Source organism: Vombatus ursinus, unplaced genomic scaffold (genome assembly GCF_900497805.2).
Source record: "Vombatus ursinus unplaced genomic scaffold, bare-nosed wombat genome assembly UNPS02015089.1, whole genome shotgun sequence".
NCBI classification, from domain to species: domain Eukaryota; kingdom Metazoa; phylum Chordata; class Mammalia; order Diprotodontia; family Vombatidae; genus Vombatus; species Vombatus ursinus.
Window position 1 is genome coordinate 5649259 of NW_020954867.1, and position 21975 is coordinate 5671233.

Below are 21975 nucleotides of genomic sequence, written 5' to 3' on the forward strand. Positions count from 1 at the left end.
AGTCATTCATTCTTCATTTTCTTTGGTGATCCTGTGCCCTCGCAGCATGTAGAGAGAGTAAGCATCATCATGTTCTAACAATATTTAAATATTAAGTAATAAATATTTAAATAATACATATATAAAATGTGTTGTGTGTGTGTGTATGTATATGTTCAGTCCTGTATCCACTGAGTAACTTAAAAGCAAGACCAAATTCATATATGAGAAGTCTGCTTACTGTCAAGGAAATATAATTTTAACTTAACTAGGGTACTTATAATTGAATGACTTTTTCTTCCTTTTTTTTTTGGTGAAAGCTGAGAAAACTTCTGGCTATATGAGATCTTTTAAATTTGTTGAAACAGACATTAGGATAATGCAGAAATCTTTCAGGTCTCTGGTTCCCCCAGGGCAAATTGTATCCATCTCAGTATATGGTAGTATGTAAACTGCCTCAAACTTCCTTGTGGAATTGCAATCTCATGAAGATTGTCTCTGCTGCCAGTGTTCAAGTTGGCACTGTGCTTAGGATGCTTGCAGCCTTTTGGTTTATTGGCTAATGCTGAAAATATGAAATATCAAGAGAACTTTTGATACCTGACATCAGATGAATTTTTTTTCTGGCACCTTTGATGCTATCATTATAACATCTTATTGCCAAAAACAATTTGAATAAGAGAATAATCCAAACACATGTGCTTTGAGCTTGGTAATTAAAGCTCAGCTGGAGAAAATGTATTTATCGTTTACGGTATTTTCATTTCGATTGAAGAGAAAGCTTATAAAGACTGATGAAGCAGGAAAAAAAATCCTCTTCAGTGTGCTGTCCTAGAATATGAAACTGTAATATTTCAAAATTCAGCTTTGTCAACATGCCTGAAAATATTACTTTAATTTTCTAAAAAGGAGATTTTTCTGTCTTTTTTTCTTGTTAGAGGCTATTAGCTTTAAAATCTATTAAATATGCTGTACCTCTTACATATTTTTCAAAAAGTGGTTTTAATCTCAGTATGCTTTCAGTGTCTTCTTTGGCTGCCTCTTACTGTAATCAAATTTTTGTTAGAGATAATAATGATAGAACAGGCAAAGTACTTTGTAGTCATCTCTTCCAAAAAAGTAAGACCACAGGATTTATACTTCGAAGATCAACTGTTTAAATGCCTTCCTTTTACAAATGAGAAAGCTGAAGCACAGGGGAGGTGAAATTACTTACCCAGAGTCACATCAACAGCAAATGGAAGGAAAGGAACAAGCATTCATTAAGCACCTACTGTGTGCCAGGCACTGTGCTAAGATATAGATATTATCTCACTTGATCCTCATAACAACCCAGGGAGGTAGATGCTATTATTATCCTTATTTTACAGTTGAGGAAACAGAAGTAAATAGAAGCTAAATGACTTGCCTAGGCTCACTCAACTAGTTTCTAAAGGCTGATTTGAACTCTGGTCATCTTGATTCCAGGCTCAGAGCTATATTGCACCATCTTGCTTTCTCTAAATGGTAGAATCAGAATCTGAAGTCTGTTCTTCTGACTTCAAATCCATATCTTTTTTCCCTACATAGTGTCACCTGTCCTATACCATACTGCTACTTAGTCAGTCTCTATCTTTTTACAATTATTTGGTTCCATTTTTCCTCTTCATGGATAGATTGTTTCCAGGTGTTCTTATAAGTCATTCATTCTTCATTTTCTTTGGTGATCCTGTGCCCTCGCAGCAGGTAGAGAGAGTAAGCATCATCATGTTCTAAGTACTCTAAAGATATACAACTGTATTAAGTAACATTCCTAAAATTTATGTAGTGGAAATGCAAAAATTAGATCAGCTTTCATGTGTACACTGTGCTTGGTCTTTTGTGCCCTTCAACTTCTATATAAATTAACCTAAGGCAAGTCACTGGCCTCAATTTCCTCATCTACAAAACTAAGGACTAGATATCCTCTTTTTGTTCTTCAGTAGTTTCAGTCATGTCTGACTCTTTGCAATTCCATTTGGGCTTTTCTTGGCAAAGATACTGGAAGGTTTTCCATTTCCTTCTCTAGCTTATTTTGCAGATGAAGAAACTGAGGTAAGTAGAATTAAGTGACTTGTCCAGGCTTACACAGCTAGTAAGTATCTAAGGGCAGATTTGAACTCAGGTCTTCTCAACAGGACCTTCAGGACCTCCCACAACAGGACCTTCTCAGGTCCTGTGCTCTATCCCTTCATCACCCAGCTGTCCAAGATATCCTCTAAATCCTTTCAATATAATTTGTGGAATGTCACCTGGTTAAAGTTTCCATACCAGTGAGTATTAGAATCAAGCCCATGAGTGGCTGCTGTACTTCCAACCTGGGTGAAATAGGGAAATTCAGTCTCAAATGAAAAAAAAAAGAAAAAGAAAAAGAAAAGAAATTAATAAATACCCATAGTGTGCAGAAACTTTGAAATAAAAAATAAGGAGAGGACTTGGTCACTGCTCCCTGTGACCTTGCTTTTGGGTGGAAGGTTCAAAACAAACTTAGGTGAAGCATATGTAGTAGTACTGAACCTTACTTGGATTTTGGAGGAAGACATTCATCCAAATAGGGTAAAACATGGAAGCCTGGACAACTAGAGTATTTCTTGCTCCAGTCCCCATTTGTTTAACCCTATTTACCGCAGCTGCTAGCTTCAGTCCTTGGCCCTCCTCATTGTCCTTACTTGACCTAAGCTTTCACCTTTACTGTCATGATGAGCCAATGTGGAAACATTTTCCACAGAAGTGGAGATCATGCTCCTGAAAAGTGTATTGGTAGTTGGGGAAGCCACATAGTGACAGCTGGAAGTGAGTCAGACCATAATGGGAAGCAGAACCAGGTCAAAGACCTTAGGGAGCAGGGTTAGGAAATAAGAGGAGGGATGGAAATCAGGATTAGGCACTGACCTGGGAGCAAGCCAGAACAGAACCAGGTCAAGCGACCAGCTTGGGCTAGACAAGAGGCGTTCAGGACCTTTAATTTCTGGGCCAGCCCAAAATGTTCTAGGTTACCTAGAGGTCTACCTGAGGACATATCAGATAGCTATGGTTCTGTTGTTTAAGGAAGAAGACAAGTATGATAGATTTCTAAGCTGGAAGAAACCTTAGAAGTCAAATACTCCAGCCTCTTCCTTTTATATATGCAGGAACTGAGGCCTATAGAGTTTGTTACTCAATCAAAATCACACAAATAGGAAAGTGACAGAACTAGCATACAAGAAGTAGTATGTTAACAAATTACATTATCCATACCTCTTTTGAGAAATTTCTGTAATGACTGGAACTATTAACAGGAATGAGGTAGTGACAACTTTGGAAAGGTTTCATGATGGTAAGTTTTGACCTCTAATTTTAAGATAAGGTGGGACATGATTGAGTAGAGAGGGCTATTAAAGCTTTTCTGGGAGGAGGGAAGGAGGAGACATGCTTGAAGACAGACATGAGAATAGAGTGTGTGGGAGGCACTGAGTGGTTTTACTTGTCTGAAATAGACTATGAACTGAGGTATAATGGGAAATGAAGAAATTTGAAATGAACGAACAGTAATTAGTAGCCTCAGGCACATGATTAGGAGTTTGAATTCAATGTACAAGTAAACCTGCAGTTGGAAACTGCAGTAAGCCAATGAATAGGAAATTAATATGATCAAAATGATGTGAAGAAAGATGGCTGACTAGTCTGACTCTATGAGATACTATAGAAGGGGATGAGGGGAAAGCTTGGAGGCACAGAATCTGGCTAAAAGGCCAAAGCAGAAATCCAGCTGGAAAAGCCCAGGATAGATTTTATGAAGAACAAAAAGGAAAAGCAGATTTGTATAAAAAGAATTCAGTTCAACATGTTTATTTTTTTATATTTTTAAAAATTAATTTATTTTAAATTTAAATACACAATAAGGAAAAAAGAACATTATGAACTTAAATACTAAAACTTAAATACAAAATTAGAAAAGAAAAAAAAAAGCATTGCCGTGTGCACAGCAGAACATAAAAGAGGATTCGAAATATACAGCAATAAATTTCCATTTCAAGAAAGCCTATATAATAAATACTACACATTGTATTCAGAGCTGTCCATCTTTGCTTCTTTGTAAGTTTTCTTTTGTTCTCTGCTCGGCGCTTTTTACATTGTTCTTTTTTCCCCCCTTCCTCTCCTGTCTCCCAAGAAGGATACAATTAAGCACGTATGTATTTACATACATGCACACACAGATATACACATATGCACACAAACATACATACATATACACATGGATGTACTTACATACACATACATATACTTAGATATCTATAATCATATTCATATATAGACATACACATTCATATGCATCTATGTAAGACTGTACTACCATGCTTGTTTGTCCTCTGTTTCTCTGAGGGTGAATAACATCTTTCTTCTTAAGTCCAAGTCTTTCCACATTTTTCACCAACTCATTATTTCCTCCACCACAGCAATATTCCAACCTTATATTGATGAGTTGTTTTAAATAAACTAAAACAATATTGATTAAAATGACTGATGTATAGTGTAGTTTCCCTATTTTTCTCTTTTTATTAGATCTATTTGAGCTTTAACTTTGTCTGAGATCATGATTACTACTCCTGCTTTTTTTCCTAATAAATTCTACTCCTGATCTTTATTTCATGTTTGTGTGTATCTCTTATTTCCTATCCCTCCTGACTCCTCTACTTTACTTCTACCAGCTACCTTGCCCTCCTATTACTTAACCTACCCCCCCTCAATGATTCTGTCCCTTATCCTCTCCCTGCTACCCTTTCCCCTTACCATCTTGTTTCTATCTAAATTAAGAAAATTCTTATAGCTTTCCAAATAAATATGTTATTCCCTCTTTATCCCATTCTTGTTAATCTAGACACCCTTCTATAAGCACCCCCCCCCATCCTATTCCCTCACCCTCCTATTTCTTTATAAATTTAGAAGACTTTTATTCCCTTCTGGATGTATATTTTGTTTTTTAACCCAGATCTGATGTGAGTAGGGTTTCCTCTAAAAAATCCCTACTTTGTCTTCTCCCCACTCCTTATTCCTTTAGCCTTTTATTTCTTTCTGAATTTAGAAGCCTTTATACCCTTCTAGATATATATGTATTGTTCTCTTTTTAACCTGTTCCCGATAGAAGTAGGGTTCCAGAACTACTAGTCCTCCAGCCCCTTCTAATTCCTCTGTGTCAGTTCTTCTCACACCTCTTTTGTATAAGATAATTATTATTCTTACATTGTCCTAAACAGTTTTACTTTTTAGAATCACATTATACTCAGCTCTACCCCAATCTTTCTTTTGACCTAACCAGTTACTAATAACAATCTTAGACATACTATTTACATTTCCTTGTATAAAAAGTAAACAGTTTGTCTTTATCGAATCCCCTGTAATTAGTCTTTGATGTTTACCTTATATTTCTCTTGGATCTTGTATGTCAAATTTTCTGTTGTGAAATTTCAGGTCTTTTTGCAACAAAATCCTGAAAGTCTGGCAATTCATTGAATGTCCTTTTTATTTTTTTTTTCATTCAGGATTATGAATTTGCTGGGTATGATATTTTTGGCCACAATCTCAGTTCTTTTACTCTTCGACGTATGGTGTTCCAAGATGTGCAGTCTTAGTGTTGCCACTGCTAGGTCTTGTGTGATTCTAATTGTGGCTTTGCCGTATTTGAATTGGTTTTTTTTTTCTTCTTGTTGCTCATAATATTTTCTCCTTGAGCTGGGGGTTTTGGAATTTAACTATGATGTTCCTATAGATTTTCCTCATAGGATCTCTTTCGATGTATTTTTTTCTATTTCTACTTTCCCTTCTTTAATTATTTCTTGTACTATTGTATCAAGATTCTTTTTTTGGTCATAGCTTTCAGGTAGTCCAATTATTTTTATGTTTTTTCTTCTTGATCTGTTCTCCAGATCAGTTGTTTTTCTTATGAGATGTTTCACCTTCTTTTCTGTTTTTTCATTCTTTATTATTTCTTGGTCTCTTATAAGTTTGCTGGTTTCCCCTTGCCCAATTCTAATTTTCAAGGAGTGTTTTCTTCCTTAAGATTCTGGATCTCCTTTTCCATTTGGTTTACTTTCTTTTCATAATCTTCTTGTTTTTCTTGGATTGTTCTTTTTTTTCCCCTCAGTCTCACTCATTTGATTTTTAAAGTCTTTTAAAAGTTTTTCTATGAATTCTTTTTGGGCAAGTGACCATTTGACATTACTCTTTGGGGTAGGAAAGGCTTTTTTTGCTTTGGTAGCCTCCTCTGAAGATGAATCCCAGTCTTCTCTATTCCCATAGGAACTTTTCTGTAGATGAATTTTTTCTCCTTTGCCTGCTCATTTTTTTTTTTATTTGTAGCAACTTATAATTGTAATCACCTCTAGCCTTAGGGTATGGGGGATGGTGCCTCTGGCCTCTGATCTTCCTTCAGTTCTCCCCTCTGGCCTGGAACCAAAACCAAGAACTATGCCCTTGAATAAGTGGCCACAGCCAGTGTGGCATCCTTACCCCACTGCTTCTGCACTCAGGAGGTGTGTGCTGGTTCCTTCTTGTCCAGGCCACGTATCAGCAGCACAGGTTCCCTCAATCTTTCCCCACTCAGAAGCTAGACTCCCCACATTGTCCAGGAGGTGAAAATTCCTGTGGCTGGGGCTAAAGCTACCTCCCAGCCCATCTAGCCCCCGGGCTCGCCACTTGCTGTTTCAGCAGAACTAGCCTAGAGGTATTTACACTTCATAGGAACCAAGCCTCTGTCCTGGGATTTATATTCAAATCTTTTCCTTTGTCCCAGGAGGACCACTGTTCTGCTCCAGTTCTTGTTTCCAAGTCGTCAATATTACATCTAGACTTGAAGCAGACTATTATTTGAAGTATGAGTACTGTCCTCAGCACAGAGTGAGATACAAAATTTATATAAGTTAACACATGGTCCCTGCCATCATGAATCTTATAATCTAGAAGGGGAACATGCCATATACAAATAATTATAATACATAGTAAATGCATATGAGAGGTGGTTGTTGTTCAGTCGTTTTTCATTTGTGTCTGACTCTTCATGACCCCATTTGGGATTTTCCTGGCAGAGATAACTGAAGTGGTTTGCTATTTCCTTCTCTAGCTCATTTTACAGATGAGGAAACTGAAGCAAACAGGGTTAAGTGATTTGCCCAGGGTTTCATGGCTAGTAAGTGTCTGAGGCCAGATTTGAACTCAGGAAGATGGGTCTTTATGACTTCAGGCCTAGTGCTCTATCTACTGCATCACCTAACTGGACCTGTATGAGAGGTGCACAGTACTATGGGAAAACTGAGTCTAAGGGGAAAAAAAAATAGTAAAAAGCTTCGAGGTGCTTTGCTCATAATAAGTACTGACAAGACTTTTGTCTTCTTGTCCTGTCTTTTCATTTGTTTCTGGTGAAGAAAGGACTTTCTGTACTACTTTTTATGTATTGACAGGAAACCCTGTAAAATGATGGTTGAACATTGAGTACTAACTAAAGAAGTGCCTTTTGTTTGCTTGTTTTTAAAGACATCATTTTTATATACTGAGAATTACATTTCACAGTTTCAGCTTTACTGACATACTGCACCATATACCCTATCACTTTGGGAAGTTTTCCCACAGAACTGATCAATGACACCAGCAGAATAGCTTTTTGATGAGGAAATAGTGCCCACAGGACTGGTGGACACTTCTATGTGAGCACAACATTGTGGCCCAAGCCCTTTATCAAATAAGGAAGAGTTTATATATCTAGGCAAGACTCATGGATTATTTTGATAGATACACTGGAATTCTACAAGTCCCTGTCACAATACTTAGAAGCAAAAAACTTTTCTGTATGATAATAGAACATGGATTTAAGGTCCTAGAATTGGACCACATGGAAATTTAATTTTGATGAGCAATCAGCTTTATAAAGGACAGTATAAATGCGGTGTAAATGGAAATATTAACTTAAGAGTGTCCTTTCCATAGGAGAGGTTACCTGAAAATAGTCACCTTGGCTGAGTAACCATCAGATGTCTTCTTCACATCCTGTAATTTCCCTTTCCTCTTTCCCTCAGCCCCTTCCCTGTGCTGTTTCTTCCCAGAAGAAAAACTGGGAGGAGCTCAGCAGCTGAAGAGAGAATATGATCTTACAGGTTCATGATCTATATTATTACCCTATTCTCAAATAAAGCTTTTCTCAGGTCACTGTTCAGTACAGGAGACTCTTGTTTTCTAACTCCACACTAACCCTTGCAGACACTGGTTGTCTTACTCTTTTATTCACAACCCCCAAAACACTGTCCAGTCCTTCCTAATTGCACTACTTCTCAAGTATTTTTCAGGCTTATTCATCAGAAAACACTGACCACAAGTGCTAGGTTTCCTTCCATACTCCCTATCACTTCTTCCAGGCCAATCAATCAACCTCCTAAGTAACTAACATAACCTGTTTGCTCTTTATTGATGTTCTTAAAGAGTCTAGGCCCTTTGGAATTGTAGGCACCAGACCCTACCACCTGTCTCCCTTGTTTCCAGGGCATGGCTATATGTACCACTCCCCAAATTCCTGATACTCCCAACCACTGTTTATTATGTCCCCTTCTTCCCATTCCTACACTTGCAGACTCTGCTGCCTGCTGTTCCACCCCTACCCCTCACTCCCACTAAAGCCTAGCTCGTTTCTGGCTTTAATTTTAAGTGTGTCCTAGAGAACAACATATCCCCCCATAAATATTTTAAAACTCACAACAACAACAAAAAACATTTATTATACACCTGCTGTATGCTGTGGGGATACCCAAGACAAACTGAAATGTTCTTGCCCCTAAATAGCTTGCATTCTTGTGTATGATGCTGGAGGGGGAAGGTCACAGGAAAAATGAAGATAACATGTTCTAGGAAAATCTGAGGAGGGAAAGAACACTTTTCAGCTAGATTGATCAGACAAGTCTTCACAGGGAGGTGATACTTGAGTGGAGCCTTGAAGAAAGAAGATTCTGAAAGGTAGAAAGGAAGAGAGAGCTCATTTCTTGTGTAGTATTATTCTCTCTGAATGTGGGGAGACCGAAAACAAATTGAATCTGGGAATATCTAGTTGTTATTCTGATGTAAGAAAGGATGAGAGGGATGGTTTCAAAAAAAAAAAAACCTTGAAAGCTCACATGAACTGAAGCAAAGTTGAAGTGAACAGAACCAGGAGAACACGTTACACAGTAATAGTAATATTGTAAAGATAGTCATCTATGAAAGAATTAGCAACTCTTTTCTATACAATGATCCACCACAATTCCAAAGTACTCATGATGAAAAAAAGCTATCTCCCTTCAGATAGAGAACTGTTAGACTCAGAGTTCATATTGAAGCATCTTTCTTTTTCTTTGTTTCTTTTTTCTGGAACATGGTTAATACAGAAATATGTTTTCCATGATTTCATACATATGATGGGTATTGTATTTCTTTCTTTCTCAATGGGTGGAAGGAATGAGAAAATTTGGAACTGAAAATAAAAATAATTGAATTTTTTTTAAAAAAAGAAACAACTAGTTATCTACAGACTACAACATAGAAGAGTATTGATTAAAAAAAATGTGAAAGTAGAGTTTGGAGCCAGATCTTAGAAGACTTTAAGGCTTTTAAGTTGAGTTGGTTGTCCTTTATCTTAGAGGCAGTAGAGAGTCAAAAATAAAGTATGTGGTTTTTTTTAAAGAGGAAAGTAACATGGTGAGATAATAGAATATGGTCTCACAACTTTCACCAACACTGTTCTGAACCCATTGCCATATAGTCTTTTGGGGCTTTTTTTTTTTTTTAAGTTTTGTGTTGTTGTGGTTGTTGTTTTCTGCTGAAAAGATAATGGAAAAACAGACATGGGTAAAATGACTTCATACTTTAACCTCACCTCTATTAATAATAATAAACTATTCAACATTAGTTAGTAGCTTTTTGGATCAGTCTTAGGCTACCCAGCCCCTGGTTTAGCCTTTGGACCTGTGTCATTAAATAAGGTGAAGACTATGCCTTTTTCACCCTTTGCCTTGTTGCTTATGTTTGTCATTCCCTCCAAGAACAGTTTTCTTGTAGAGAGTCTCTCCAGCCTGGTAAGAAGGGAGAAACAAAGAAATAAGGTATTTGGAATAAATCCTTTCCAGTAGGAGAGTTCAAAGAGAAAGTAAAGAGGGTCCTTGTCATATACTTTCTTTTAAAACTGTCACTGCTGAAAGCTACTCAGTTCATTTAAATCCCCAAAATCATTAACACTAAAAATGAAGGTGCAGGGAGTACACTTTAAAAATCCTCAGGGGGGAAAGAAAGTAATCTTTATAAAATACCTTTTGCTTTTGTTCACTTATTTCTTGATAAAAATGATGCTTACAGATTGGACTAAAAATGTCCCATTTGTTCTCCTTGAGGTCAGCTGATATTCATAAATATATGTTAGATTCACAGATATGTTTCAGCACAAGTGTGTTTTGAAAAAGATCGCTTTAAAGTTAATTTGGGAATCTAATTTCTCCTCTTTCCTTCTCTCCTTTTAAAGAAATAACAGTTTCTAACAAAAGGAGCCATTGACTGAACCATCCTGGTCAAGACCTGATGATGGACCTCTAGCTTTCCCTTCAGAATAACAAGCAGAAATGGTGGATGTTGCAATCTGAAGAAAGATGGGGTGAATTGAAGAAAAAAATATCCAATTGATCCACACCAAGGCTTGGGAAAATTTTCTGAATTACAATAAAGCAAATGCTTTTTACATATAAAACAAAGCAATGTGTTATTTCTGCCATCAATAAAACCAGCGCACTAATATATTCTTGCTTTATTATATCTTTTATTTATTTACCTTTTATTATATCTTTTATTTATTTACCTAATGTTGTCATTCTTGTTTATCTGGAATTGACTCCATGGTAATTGCATTCCAAAGTGTTGCAATTATAGTATTTTAGAAGCTTCCGTGTAATTACTGTTGTGGTGGCTTGTTGTAATCCGAGTATTTGAGTTAGAAGGAAAAGACCTGAGTTGATGTCTTTACTCTGCCACTATAACCTAGGGTAAATCCCATCACCTGCCTCAGTTTTCTCTTCTGTATAATGGAATAATATTTGCACAACCTACTTCACAGAGTTGTGAATATCAGAGGAGATAATGAATATATATATATATGTATATATATGGAACACTTGGCACTCTATAAATGTATGGTGTTATTATTGCTGTAGTTAAAAGGAAAAGCAATGGATCTGCTTATGTTGTCTGCTGTTTTTCCTTGCAGAAACAACCTGGATAATAATTTAAAAATCTGAAGTCAAACAGGTATTTCTTAGTACTGTAATGTTTGCTAAATATGACTAAAGAAGAAAATTTGGGGATTTCCTGTTCACCATTCCAGTTGAATTTCCCAAGTAAATTTAGTGAATGAAGTTCAAGAATAGGCATTATTTTTTTGCTATAGATATATGTACTAAATCAGTTTTACTTGAACTTTTAACTTTAACAAATCTTTCTATTAACAGGATTAGATCAGTGCAGCCAAATGTTTGACACTGTAGCATCCTCATTTATTTGTATTAGACTTTTAGTGAACCAGGAAAAAAAAAATCTGAGTTGCCACAATAGTTGTTACAAAGTTCATTCACTTCATTCCAGACAAAAGACCCTCAGGCCCGTCCTCAGGGGTTAGGTGATACTAAATTGGCACATAGAAATCACAAAACCAATCTTGTTACATAAACCCATAACAAATTTAAACATAGCAGATAAGAAAGGAGTGAGGCTGGTAGATACCCAGGGCAGGCCCACTCTTCTTTTGTCAAGATCTAATCTGGTCTAGTAACATTCAGAATCAGAAACTATAGGATTGAAAGTGCAGCTTGAGGCTTCTCTAGTGTGGCGGTACCCCACAGAAACACTGTCACTGTCATTTGCTTCTGATCACTCCTGATTTAGTATCCTCTGAAGCCTGGTTCATCCTTGCTGATATGGCCAATCCTCCTTGGACTTTTAATTTAGATCCCTTATATAACATCCTTGACAAATGGTCATCCAGTCTCTGAGGACCTCCAAGATATGACCACAGACAATGGTGGAAAGTGATAGCTGGCAGCCTAACAGACAGGAAGGAGATTAGGCCTTTAAGCAGTAAAGTATGATAAAAATGCAAAAGCACCAACAGCCTTGCACACCTCAGTGGTCTCTACTGTATTATTACACTACAGTACAATAACTACCTATAATTATGACCCTGAGTCATGAAGAAGAGATTACATTTGTGAAATACTTAGTAGTTTAAGAGGACAGGGGGTTGTACAATATCTTAGGAAGACTTCCATCAGAAGAGGTTTTTGGTTTTGTTTTTAAGTTTCAACCTTCCAAAAGGAGCAAGTTGGCTGAAAAATGCACATACCGAAAATATTTCATTTCCCTGACAATTTAAGATAGATGATATATTATTAAAAATGAAATAATTAAAGGATTTTATTTAGCATTAATAAACTCAGACATTTTTATTAAATGTCCCATTCACTACTTTCATTTTCATGAACAGTTTAGTTCATATACAAGGTGTCCCAAAATTGGGTTGACCCTGTATTGTAGATTGATTTTTAAACCAAGGATTCTTATCCTTTTTTATGTTATATAAACCTGGTGAAGCCATGGATCCTTCTCAGAATGATATTTTTCAGTGAATAAAATAAGATCATAAAAGAGACCAATTATAGTGGAATATAATTATCAAAATATTCAAACAAGTTCAAAGGTCCCAGGTGAAAACCCTCTGATCTAAACCTAACTAAACCTAACACTAATAAGTATGATTCTATCTGGGATTCTTGATTTCATTAAATCGAAATATTCCTGCCATCATTGTAGATCAAAATCCTTCCAGTCCAATAAATAAATAAGGATTTATTTATTGCCCACTCTGTGCCAGGCACTGTGCTAAGCACTAAGGATACAAAGAAAGGCAAAATAATTCATAATAATAATAGTCCCTGCTCTCAAGGAGTTCACAGTTTAATGGGGGGAGAGGGAGTTGCATGCAAACAACCGTGTACCAACAAGAGAAACACAGGATAAATGGTTTAAGGAAATTGGTCAAGACAAGGCAGGAGCATTAAGGCGGATCAGGACAGAATCCTTTAGCTAGGACTCTTCCACACCTTAGATGATGTTTATGAATTAGTGACCAAAAATACTCATCTCTTGATGGCCACCTGTCTGAGGATGAGCTCTAGAATTGTTTACTTGGGTTACTCATAGAATTATATTTCATTTAGAGATGGAAGAGGACCATTAGAAGTTGTACAGTTCAACCCTTTTGTTGTACACAGAAGGAAACAGGTCAGAGAAATTAAGCGATATGCTCAGTCATGCAGGTACTAAGTAGCAGAGCCAGGATTCAAATTCAACTTTTCTGTCTCCAAAGTTCATTGTATTTGCCCTACATCACATTGCTTCAAAGTAGGACCTGCCAAAGTGAACACTGCCAGTATAGACACCCCTGCTAGTGCTTTAAGGGAGACAGCAGACTAGAGCTTTAGCAGGGGGACTATTGTTTAGACAGACTCCGACAGGGGCTGCTGTAATTCTGTGCCAACTTTGGAAGTAGAGGATAAAATATAGATTTTACTTGGAATCTGGAATTGATGGTAATGCTATCCTTCCACCTGCAGTCGGAAAAGAAAAGTCAGTTGGATTGTGTATCTCATGCTCTAGCTATTGAAGAAACGAGGACAAATTAGAGAATACTAGGGTGCTCATTCTCATTTATTTCTATTGATCTCTTATGTAGTCTAGATTCCTTCCTTTTATCAATACTCTCTTAGCCCTTTTGCAAAGGTTTTGAAAAGGCTGCAGGATTTTTTTTCCTCTTAGTTACTTTGCTCAATAGGTGCACATATCATTTGACTATAAAATACTTTTTCTTCTGTGTATCACAAAATTTGCATAACGTTCTTTACATTTAGAAGGTGGTCAGTAGATACTGATTAAAATTTAATGTGATGCAAGATATGTGGTATGTTTATACATAAATACAAACACATAAAGTGTATCAGAACCTCTAATTTCATTGGTATAGGGACTTTCTGGCATATCAGAAGCAACACTTGAAACCAGGTCTTACGGTCTCAGAGACCTTCTATCCATTATGCTTTGTTACTTCTTGTGTGTATTTATTCTAATTTCTATCCAGCAATTAGCTAATATTGAATGTTATCCTGCTAATGTGCAACTTTTATCTGGAGCTTAGAATATTCAATATTCATAGTATACCAAAACACAAGGAAAATCCACTCCCTCAGATATATGTTCACATTTGCTCTTAGTTATTTTTCTGTCAAAATCAAAGGGCAGATACTACATAGCATACACCAGAATTGGGGATTCCACACTGTTTCCATCACAGTCCTCTGCAAACGAAGGACAAAAAACAGCAACTATCTTTGTTTGAATAGCTTTTCAGCTGTCTAGTTGGCTTTTTATAGTTTTGTAGGATCTAATCTATTAGCCAGAGAGCATGTCTATTGTCATTCTTCCCTGATACATCACCCATTCCATGTCTTTTCCTATGATTGGCTGACTCCAACACACGTTATTACTTATGTGCAGAATTTCTCTCTGAACTTCGTTCTTTCCATTATAGAATGGGGCCTTCTAAAACCAGCTTCCAATTTTCCTTCCCTTTGGGGACCTACATTCTGATGGATTGGTCATTTAGACTATACTTTGTATTAAAACATTTACCCCTTATATGAGTATTTAATAGAAACAACTGGAATTAATGCAGATAAATTTTGCACCTTCTGACCTTTTTTTGTCCATGATGACATATTTTTTGGTGACTGATTCCACCATCTTCTTTATTTCCCAGCCAGAAGTTTATATGTTCCATGCTTTTCCAGCAGTGTCCATCTTTAATCACTGGTCCACTCCAAGTGGGTTGGTCATTCAGCAGCTGCTATAGTTTGACTCATGCTAATAAAAGACAATTATTTGCTCAAAACAAATGTAAGAAGGGTTCACCATCAGTCACAGCTCTGTTTTTCCAGTCAAGGTGCCAAAGCAACAGTTCCAAGGTAAGCACAAATAGTTTAGGGAAGATTGTACTCTCTGGCCAATGCTTTTCTGAATGAACTTGCAATTCTGCAAGTACTGTTTATCTCCTTGATGATGTCAACATGGGCTGGATTTACACCGGTGTCATTCAGTGTTTTCAATACTGCCATTGTTTCCACCAAATTGAATGCTTTTCTGTAGTTCGCAAATGCATAGCATGTGAGGACTCTGTATTCTTTATATTTTTTTAAAGTTACTGAAAATGGCATATATATGATTGATGCTCAAAAGCCATCATAAAAATCCACTTGCTCACAACAAATGGATTACTCTTAAGTTTTCCACGCAGAAGAACATAGTTTGTATGAAGAGCTCAGGGGTTTGTGATAGGAGTTAATAATCTCTGGAATCTGTGATGTACACAACTGGTGTTACCATTTTCCTAAATTATATGTCTGCTTTTTTTCAGGCTCTATTCAGCTTTGAAGTAATTTTTTAAAAATGTTGTTGTAGTCTTTATGTGGGCAGCTAAGGGGCCCAATGGATACAGTGCCGAGCTTGGACTGAGGAAGATTTCTCTTCCTGAGTTCAAATCTGGCCTCAGACACTTATTAGCTGTATGACCCTGGGCAAGTCACTTTACCCTGCTTATCTCAGTTTCCTCATTTGTAAAATGATCTGGAGAAGGAAATGGCAAACTACTCCAGTATTTTTGCCAAGCAAAACCCGAAAGGGGTCACAAAGAATCAGATATGATGAAAAATGACTAAACAACAGTCTTTTTGCAGGCCTATACTCATTCCTTTCATATTCTTTCCTCCTTTTTTATTCTGCTTTCATCTTTGTATCTTCTGTTTTCTGGCCTTGCTGGTTTGCCTTTTTTATGTTGGCAATTGTTTCACTTGATTTGTCAGTAGGTGAGATGAGTTTCCTAAAAAGTCCTAATGGGCTCCATCAGCCCCTTTGTCCTTAAACTAGAGATCTAATTCTAGTGTTCCAGGTACCTCTTCATGGAACAGTTTTCTCAACATAGTTCTTTGTGCTCAATCACCCTTTATAATGTCAAGGACAACTGTTATTATGTGATGTTGTAGATAATTCTTTTTTCCAACGAGAAATATGTTTTTTAAAAATTCCTAATCATGAATTGATTTTGTTTGTCTGTCCTACAATTAGGACTTTTGTGTGCCCATAGGAAATGTGCCATGATTTAGCGGCAGTTAACTCAGTTAACCACATCCATGTTATTTTCAATCTCTATACATCCCTCTTCCAAATTTACATATGTGAGACTCCAACTCAACAGTCTTAAGCCACTTGGCAGTATTGTAATCACCCTTCCTGAGAGTGAGTATTGATCTTTCTTCTAGGGCCCCTCCTTGATAGTGGTGGATTTTTGTCTCCTTCATCTTGGAATTAGTTATTGTTCTATACTGTCTGATATACAGGATTGTCAACATCTTGTATAAGTGTAGTTTTAGCATTAGTGATGCAACTTGAGGAGAAAGAAAATTGCTACTTTTAATAATGAGTCCCATATTCTTATAAATGATGAGGTCAACCCTACCTGTGTAGGCATGATCCCCATAGACCTGAAGAGAACATGAACATTGATTTTGACTCTGATATGAAATCTTTTGCTATTCATGTTTAATAGATACAATCATGTCTGACTTTATCTTGTTTCATTTATTCTATTTATCTTACTATCAATGTGAGGTGCTCCCAGTAAGGAAACTTCTTCTTCCAATGCAGATTGGCACCTTGTTTACAATGTATAGTCTTAGTCTCTTAGAGCCCTGAGAGGTTAAGTCACAATTGTTATGTGTCAAAGACAGCACTTGAATTCAGGTATTTTTGATATTGAGAACAGCTCTTCACTATGCCATGCTTCCTCTCTCTGCGTGGTTTTTAGATAAGAACTCAAAAATGTTAAAAAAAAAATCAATCAAAGTTACCGGGAAACAGAGTTGTTGAGTTGTGTGACATTGTTTTTCTCTAAAACAGGAAAGAATGAGATGTCCTTTAAGTCTTTTTCTATAATATGGCTTTGCAGTGTTGAGTCTCCGGCAAAGACAGTAGACACTGGCATCCATTTGTTGACGTGCTCTGTTTTTAACAGTACTAAAAATATACATTGTTCCATCTCCTGTCTCCAAGCCTTTGAAGTGTCTGGATTGTGCTCACTCATCACTTGCAACTCTTAAAATCCCTAGCTTGCTTCTCAGCTCAGCTCAGACACCACCTCAAGCATGATATCTTTCCTGATCCCAATCAAGCCCTTTAGCTGCTAATGCCTCCTCCCCAAAACCACGTTGTGTTCCTTTTGTAGGGACTTTGTACCTTTATGTATATGTGTATGTGTATGTATATGTATATGTATATGTATATGTATGTGTATATGTATATGTATATGTATATGTATATGTATTGTCTCCCCCAGTTGAGGACAGGGATAGTTTTATTTTAGTCTTTGTATTCCTGGGGCCTTGCAGAGTGCCTAGCAAATAATAAGTACTTAATAAATACTTATTGATTGATTCAGGTATATAGCAGATAATTCAGTGTGCTATGCCTTGGTGATCATTTGTATGGCAAGAGACTGAAGAGCACTTTTCACCTGACCTCCATGTGAGTTTTCATCTCAGTTGCTAGCTATGGCCAATGACACATATAACTTGTACCTTCAACAAATATAAGTATTTACAATCAATCATGAAAGAGTTGTGAAATCAAAGGTGCTTTGTGCACTCAGGAAGATGTTTTCTGAAGCTTTAACCAGCCTGTCTATCTAATTTTGGGCATAAAACTGGTAGCTGGATATTACCTGTACCTTATAGATAATACCAAGAAAATCCAAACCATTGGTTGAAAGCTGACTGAATAAATAAGTGAATTGTGTGAGGTCTGTGTGAATAGTCATAATTTTCCTTGTAGGAAATGCTTGATATAAAAAAAATTCCTAAGGATCTTTGAGATGATCATTTGAATCATATGAAGTATTTTTGTTGTTATCATTTGTAAAGCTTTTGATTCTCAAAGGAAGGAGAGGCTAGTAGAATGATTGCTATTATTTAAGTTGTTTATGCCACTAACTTAGACTGTGGTGTCCTGTTTTACATTGTGGGGTTTTCAATTTTCATTATAACCCCAAAACATTTCTTGCCATTTGATGAGAGTTGTATCTAGATAGGTCTGAGATGAGCATAAATATCTCCTGGTTTTTTTTGATTCCCTTGAGTTTAATTGCACAGTTTTGTAATATCAGCAAAATAAACTCCAGGAAAAGGGAGATTAAAATTTCTGCTTAATAGGTACTTATTTAGATTTCAAAAGATCTAGAAATAGTAATACAATGTGACTTGGACAGATACTTCAGATTGACAATAAGCTAGACAGACTTTGAAAAGATCTGGAAAAATACAACTCAACAGTTTTGACATTTTTTCATCATGCTTTACTTATTCAAACATTACAAGGTATTTTTCAAACATGACAGTAATTTCTTGCCCTCCCTTTACATATTAGATGTAGCATGCCGTACTTAGAGCATTATTTGTTAAATTTTTGTTCTCATTAGTATTCAGTTTTATGTGAAGTAAATTGACCTCTGTATATTCCTAAAGTAGCTATTTAGAATTCATGTTATGTTGTTTTATTGCTTCGATGGATCTGTGATTTCACTAATAAGGGTGCTCTACCAGATGGATATAACAATACCATCATGCCTTCTCATCCCACATAATTCTCATCCATATCTTTTCATAAAGTTAAATGAGGGAGAAGCGACAGGGTTTTTGCCTTTCTTCATTTAGTAGGCACTTAGCACAGTACCTGGCGCATAGTAAGCACTTAATAAATTTTTGTTGACTGACTGGCTTTCAGTCTTCTTGAACCTTTTCTCTGGTTCTTTTAATTTCTTAATGGTACCACTGTAGTGTTTAAACTATTTATCTGCATGACTGGCCCACTTCCTTTTCTGTTCATACACACTCTTAATATATTTTTTAGCCCTTGCCAAATGTAAATTATCACTAGTAATATGCCACAGCTTTCTTATACCCTCCATGGTTCCTTCAATTTCTCTTTGTTTTGTTTGTTGTTCAGTCATGTAAGTCATGTCCAACTCTTCATGAGTCCATTTGGAGTTTTCCTGGCAAAGATACTGAAGTGGCTTGCCATTTCCTTCTCCAGTTCATTTTACAGACAAGGAAACTGAGGCAAACCAGGTTAAGTAACTTGCCCAGTCACATAGCTATTAAGTGACAGAGGCCAGATTTGAAATCAATTCTTCCTGACTTCAGGCCTGGTGCTCTATCTATATCACCACCTAACTGCTCCAATTTCTCTTTTAGTCATCTACAATTTTAGTTCTTCTTATGTGTGGTGTTTCATGGTTCATAGTCATATAACATCATTGGGACAATGTTGAGGTTAATAAAATGGGCTTTCATGAAAGCAAGGGGCTTATGGTCATTGAAAGTACCAAGCAAGTTCTGAAATTTGAACTAGTCTAATTTTCTCAAATCTAAGTATAGCTTATTATCAGTCTAAAGTATCTGTCCAAATCACACTATATTAATATTCTATTTGTGTATCATTATTTGTGCAATATGCATTTTTCATCCACTTTTTTTCCCCCAATGCAGGTGGTTAAGTTGATCTCTTTCAAATTATCATGGGATTTACTGAGGAGGCTTTTTAAGCATTCTGTGACTCAGTAAAATTTGCATTATGTCATCTGCAAACAGTATTTTAATTTATAATCAGTAAGGAATCCTTCTGTTTGGACTCTACATGGAGCATACTCAATGACACTGGAAAACACCTTACATGAATATGTCTCTGGCTTTTATGCCTCAGTTGATGTTAGCACTCAGCAGGCTGTTTAACATATTTATTTCCATAATTGCAACCATCATTGATTTTATATGAATCTAGCAGACATTTTTAAAAAAACTAATTGTGGAACACTTTTTTTTCACTCCACTTTATGTAAGTATTTATTGAACACCTATTATATACAATTCACAATGCTAGACAATCATACAATAAAACAGGTCCCAGCTATTGTGGAGCACTTTTAAAGGTGCATTGTTTTCCCAAGTCAAATACTTAATAATAATCAACAAAAAACAGAGATCATGGGATTTTATATTTTCTCTCCCTCTTAGTTGAGAAGATACAAAGATGTGATCTGCTCTGGAAAATCAGTTGTGAAAAGCTTCCATTTCCCTTCTTATGTTTTTATTATGGATACTTTTTGTGAGCACGTAGGTCATTCTCATACAGATATCAGAAAGAAAAGAAAGCATATATATGAAATGGCAGTCACAAATGTTATCTGAACTCCCAATAGAGTGTAAGCTCATCAAGGGCAGATACTTTTTTTTGTCTTTGTATCCCCAGTGCCTAGCATAGTGCCTTACATATAGTAGGCACTTAATAAATGCTTGTTTCATTCCATGAATTGATGTCTCTTTTTTTGGTAAAGAGATCTGTTTCATGCCATCCTTTTGAAATATACCCTGCCCTTACCTCCAGCATAGAATTGATCTGTGCTGGCGTTTGGTCAGATCCACTCACTCTTTTCAACTTCATCATCTTAAGTATCATTGATTTCTTCACATAATATATTTGGTACCAAGGTGAAGTCCAAATGAGGAGGGTCCACTATTTCTGGCAAGAATAGTTCACCATAGAAGTGTTGGCAGGCCAAGCTCTTCCAGGTTTTATCTACAAATAGTTTCATGATGACTTGATTTAGATGGATCTCATGCCAAGGTTTCTGTAGGGTTATTTTCCATTATGCTACTTTTTTTTTGTTTTGTGAGGTTATATGGCTCTTAATCTTCCATCATTCTATTGGATATGTAGTATTCAAAAAATGTAACCGGTGTTATTCTTGGATGCCATGTTATTTGAGATTGTTTATGAGTTCTTTGGTCTCCTTGTCACGGTCCCTATTTTAATTACTCGTACTTTTCTAGGGAATCGTGATAGATGAAGGACTTTCCTGTTGTCCATTTGTTTTGTATTGATGACTTACATTAATAGACCAGATTAATGATTCTTTAATTACATACAGATTCCTCTCATCTTTATCCTTTCTTGTAATTTAATATTTAGAATTTTTACTCCAAATAATTCAGTGGATATGATAAGCAAAGAAAGAAAAATAAGGGCCTTTCAGCACCTGTGAGTCAAGTTATTTATTCATAATCATATCTATTATATGTAGGGCCAATCATATCTGAGTGTTTCAGGGACCTAAATATTCTATCATATTTCCTTATATCCCTACACATTAAATAGATATTTAAGAAATTATTCTTTTTATCTCACAAAGGAACAATGAATTTAGGTTACCTGCCATCTCTTGCTAATAGACAACAGCGTAACAGCATAATGGAAAAAGGGATTGGATTTAAAGTTAGAAGATATGAATTCAAGTCCAGATTTGAACACAAACCAGCCTTGTGATGATAGCAAGTCATTTAATCTCCCACAGGTTATTCATGTATATGATTACCTCACAATAAGGCTGTGAGAAGAAGGTACTTTGTAAACCTTCCAGTAATGTAAATTCTTCATTGAAGAACCTGGACTGGTCAGTTGCAATCCTAACTCTACTAACATAATTTCCATGACTAATCTCCATGAATTAGCTCAATTAACTCAGGCTATGAAATTTGTAATTAACGTTGGCTATAACCAAAATTATCCATCAGAGGTTGCATGGAAGTCATCAGAAACAGAACTAAGCCCACATACTGACACATAGATAACCACCCAGTGATCTGAGAGCTGTCAGAAGCCTTCCTGACCCACAATAACCCCCTGGCAGAAATTACCACCATTAAATTCAGCTTTGGGGTTAAATAATTGTGACCAAGAGGCCTCAATTAAATATGTTACCTGGGAGGGAGAACCCATTAACCCATTAACACT

General features: G+C 36.3%; 1 protein-coding gene across 3 annotated transcripts in view; it reads left to right on the plus strand.

Moving 5' to 3' along the window:
* Positions 1 to 10771, plus strand: part of TDRD3 (tudor domain containing 3) — a 205222-nt gene extending 194451 nt beyond the window's left edge. For all 3 annotated transcript variants that reach the window (XM_027846178.1, XM_027846179.1, XM_027846180.1), the window contains one exon: positions 10505 to 10771. Coding sequence is in view for 1 of the 3 variants with exons in the window: in XM_027846179.1 (XP_027701980.1) it covers positions 10505 to 10510 (6 nt within the window). In the remaining 2 variants the exon portion in view is untranslated. The remainder of the gene's footprint in view (positions 1 to 10504) is intronic.
* The last annotated feature ends 11204 nt before the right edge of the window (positions 10772 to 21975 follow it).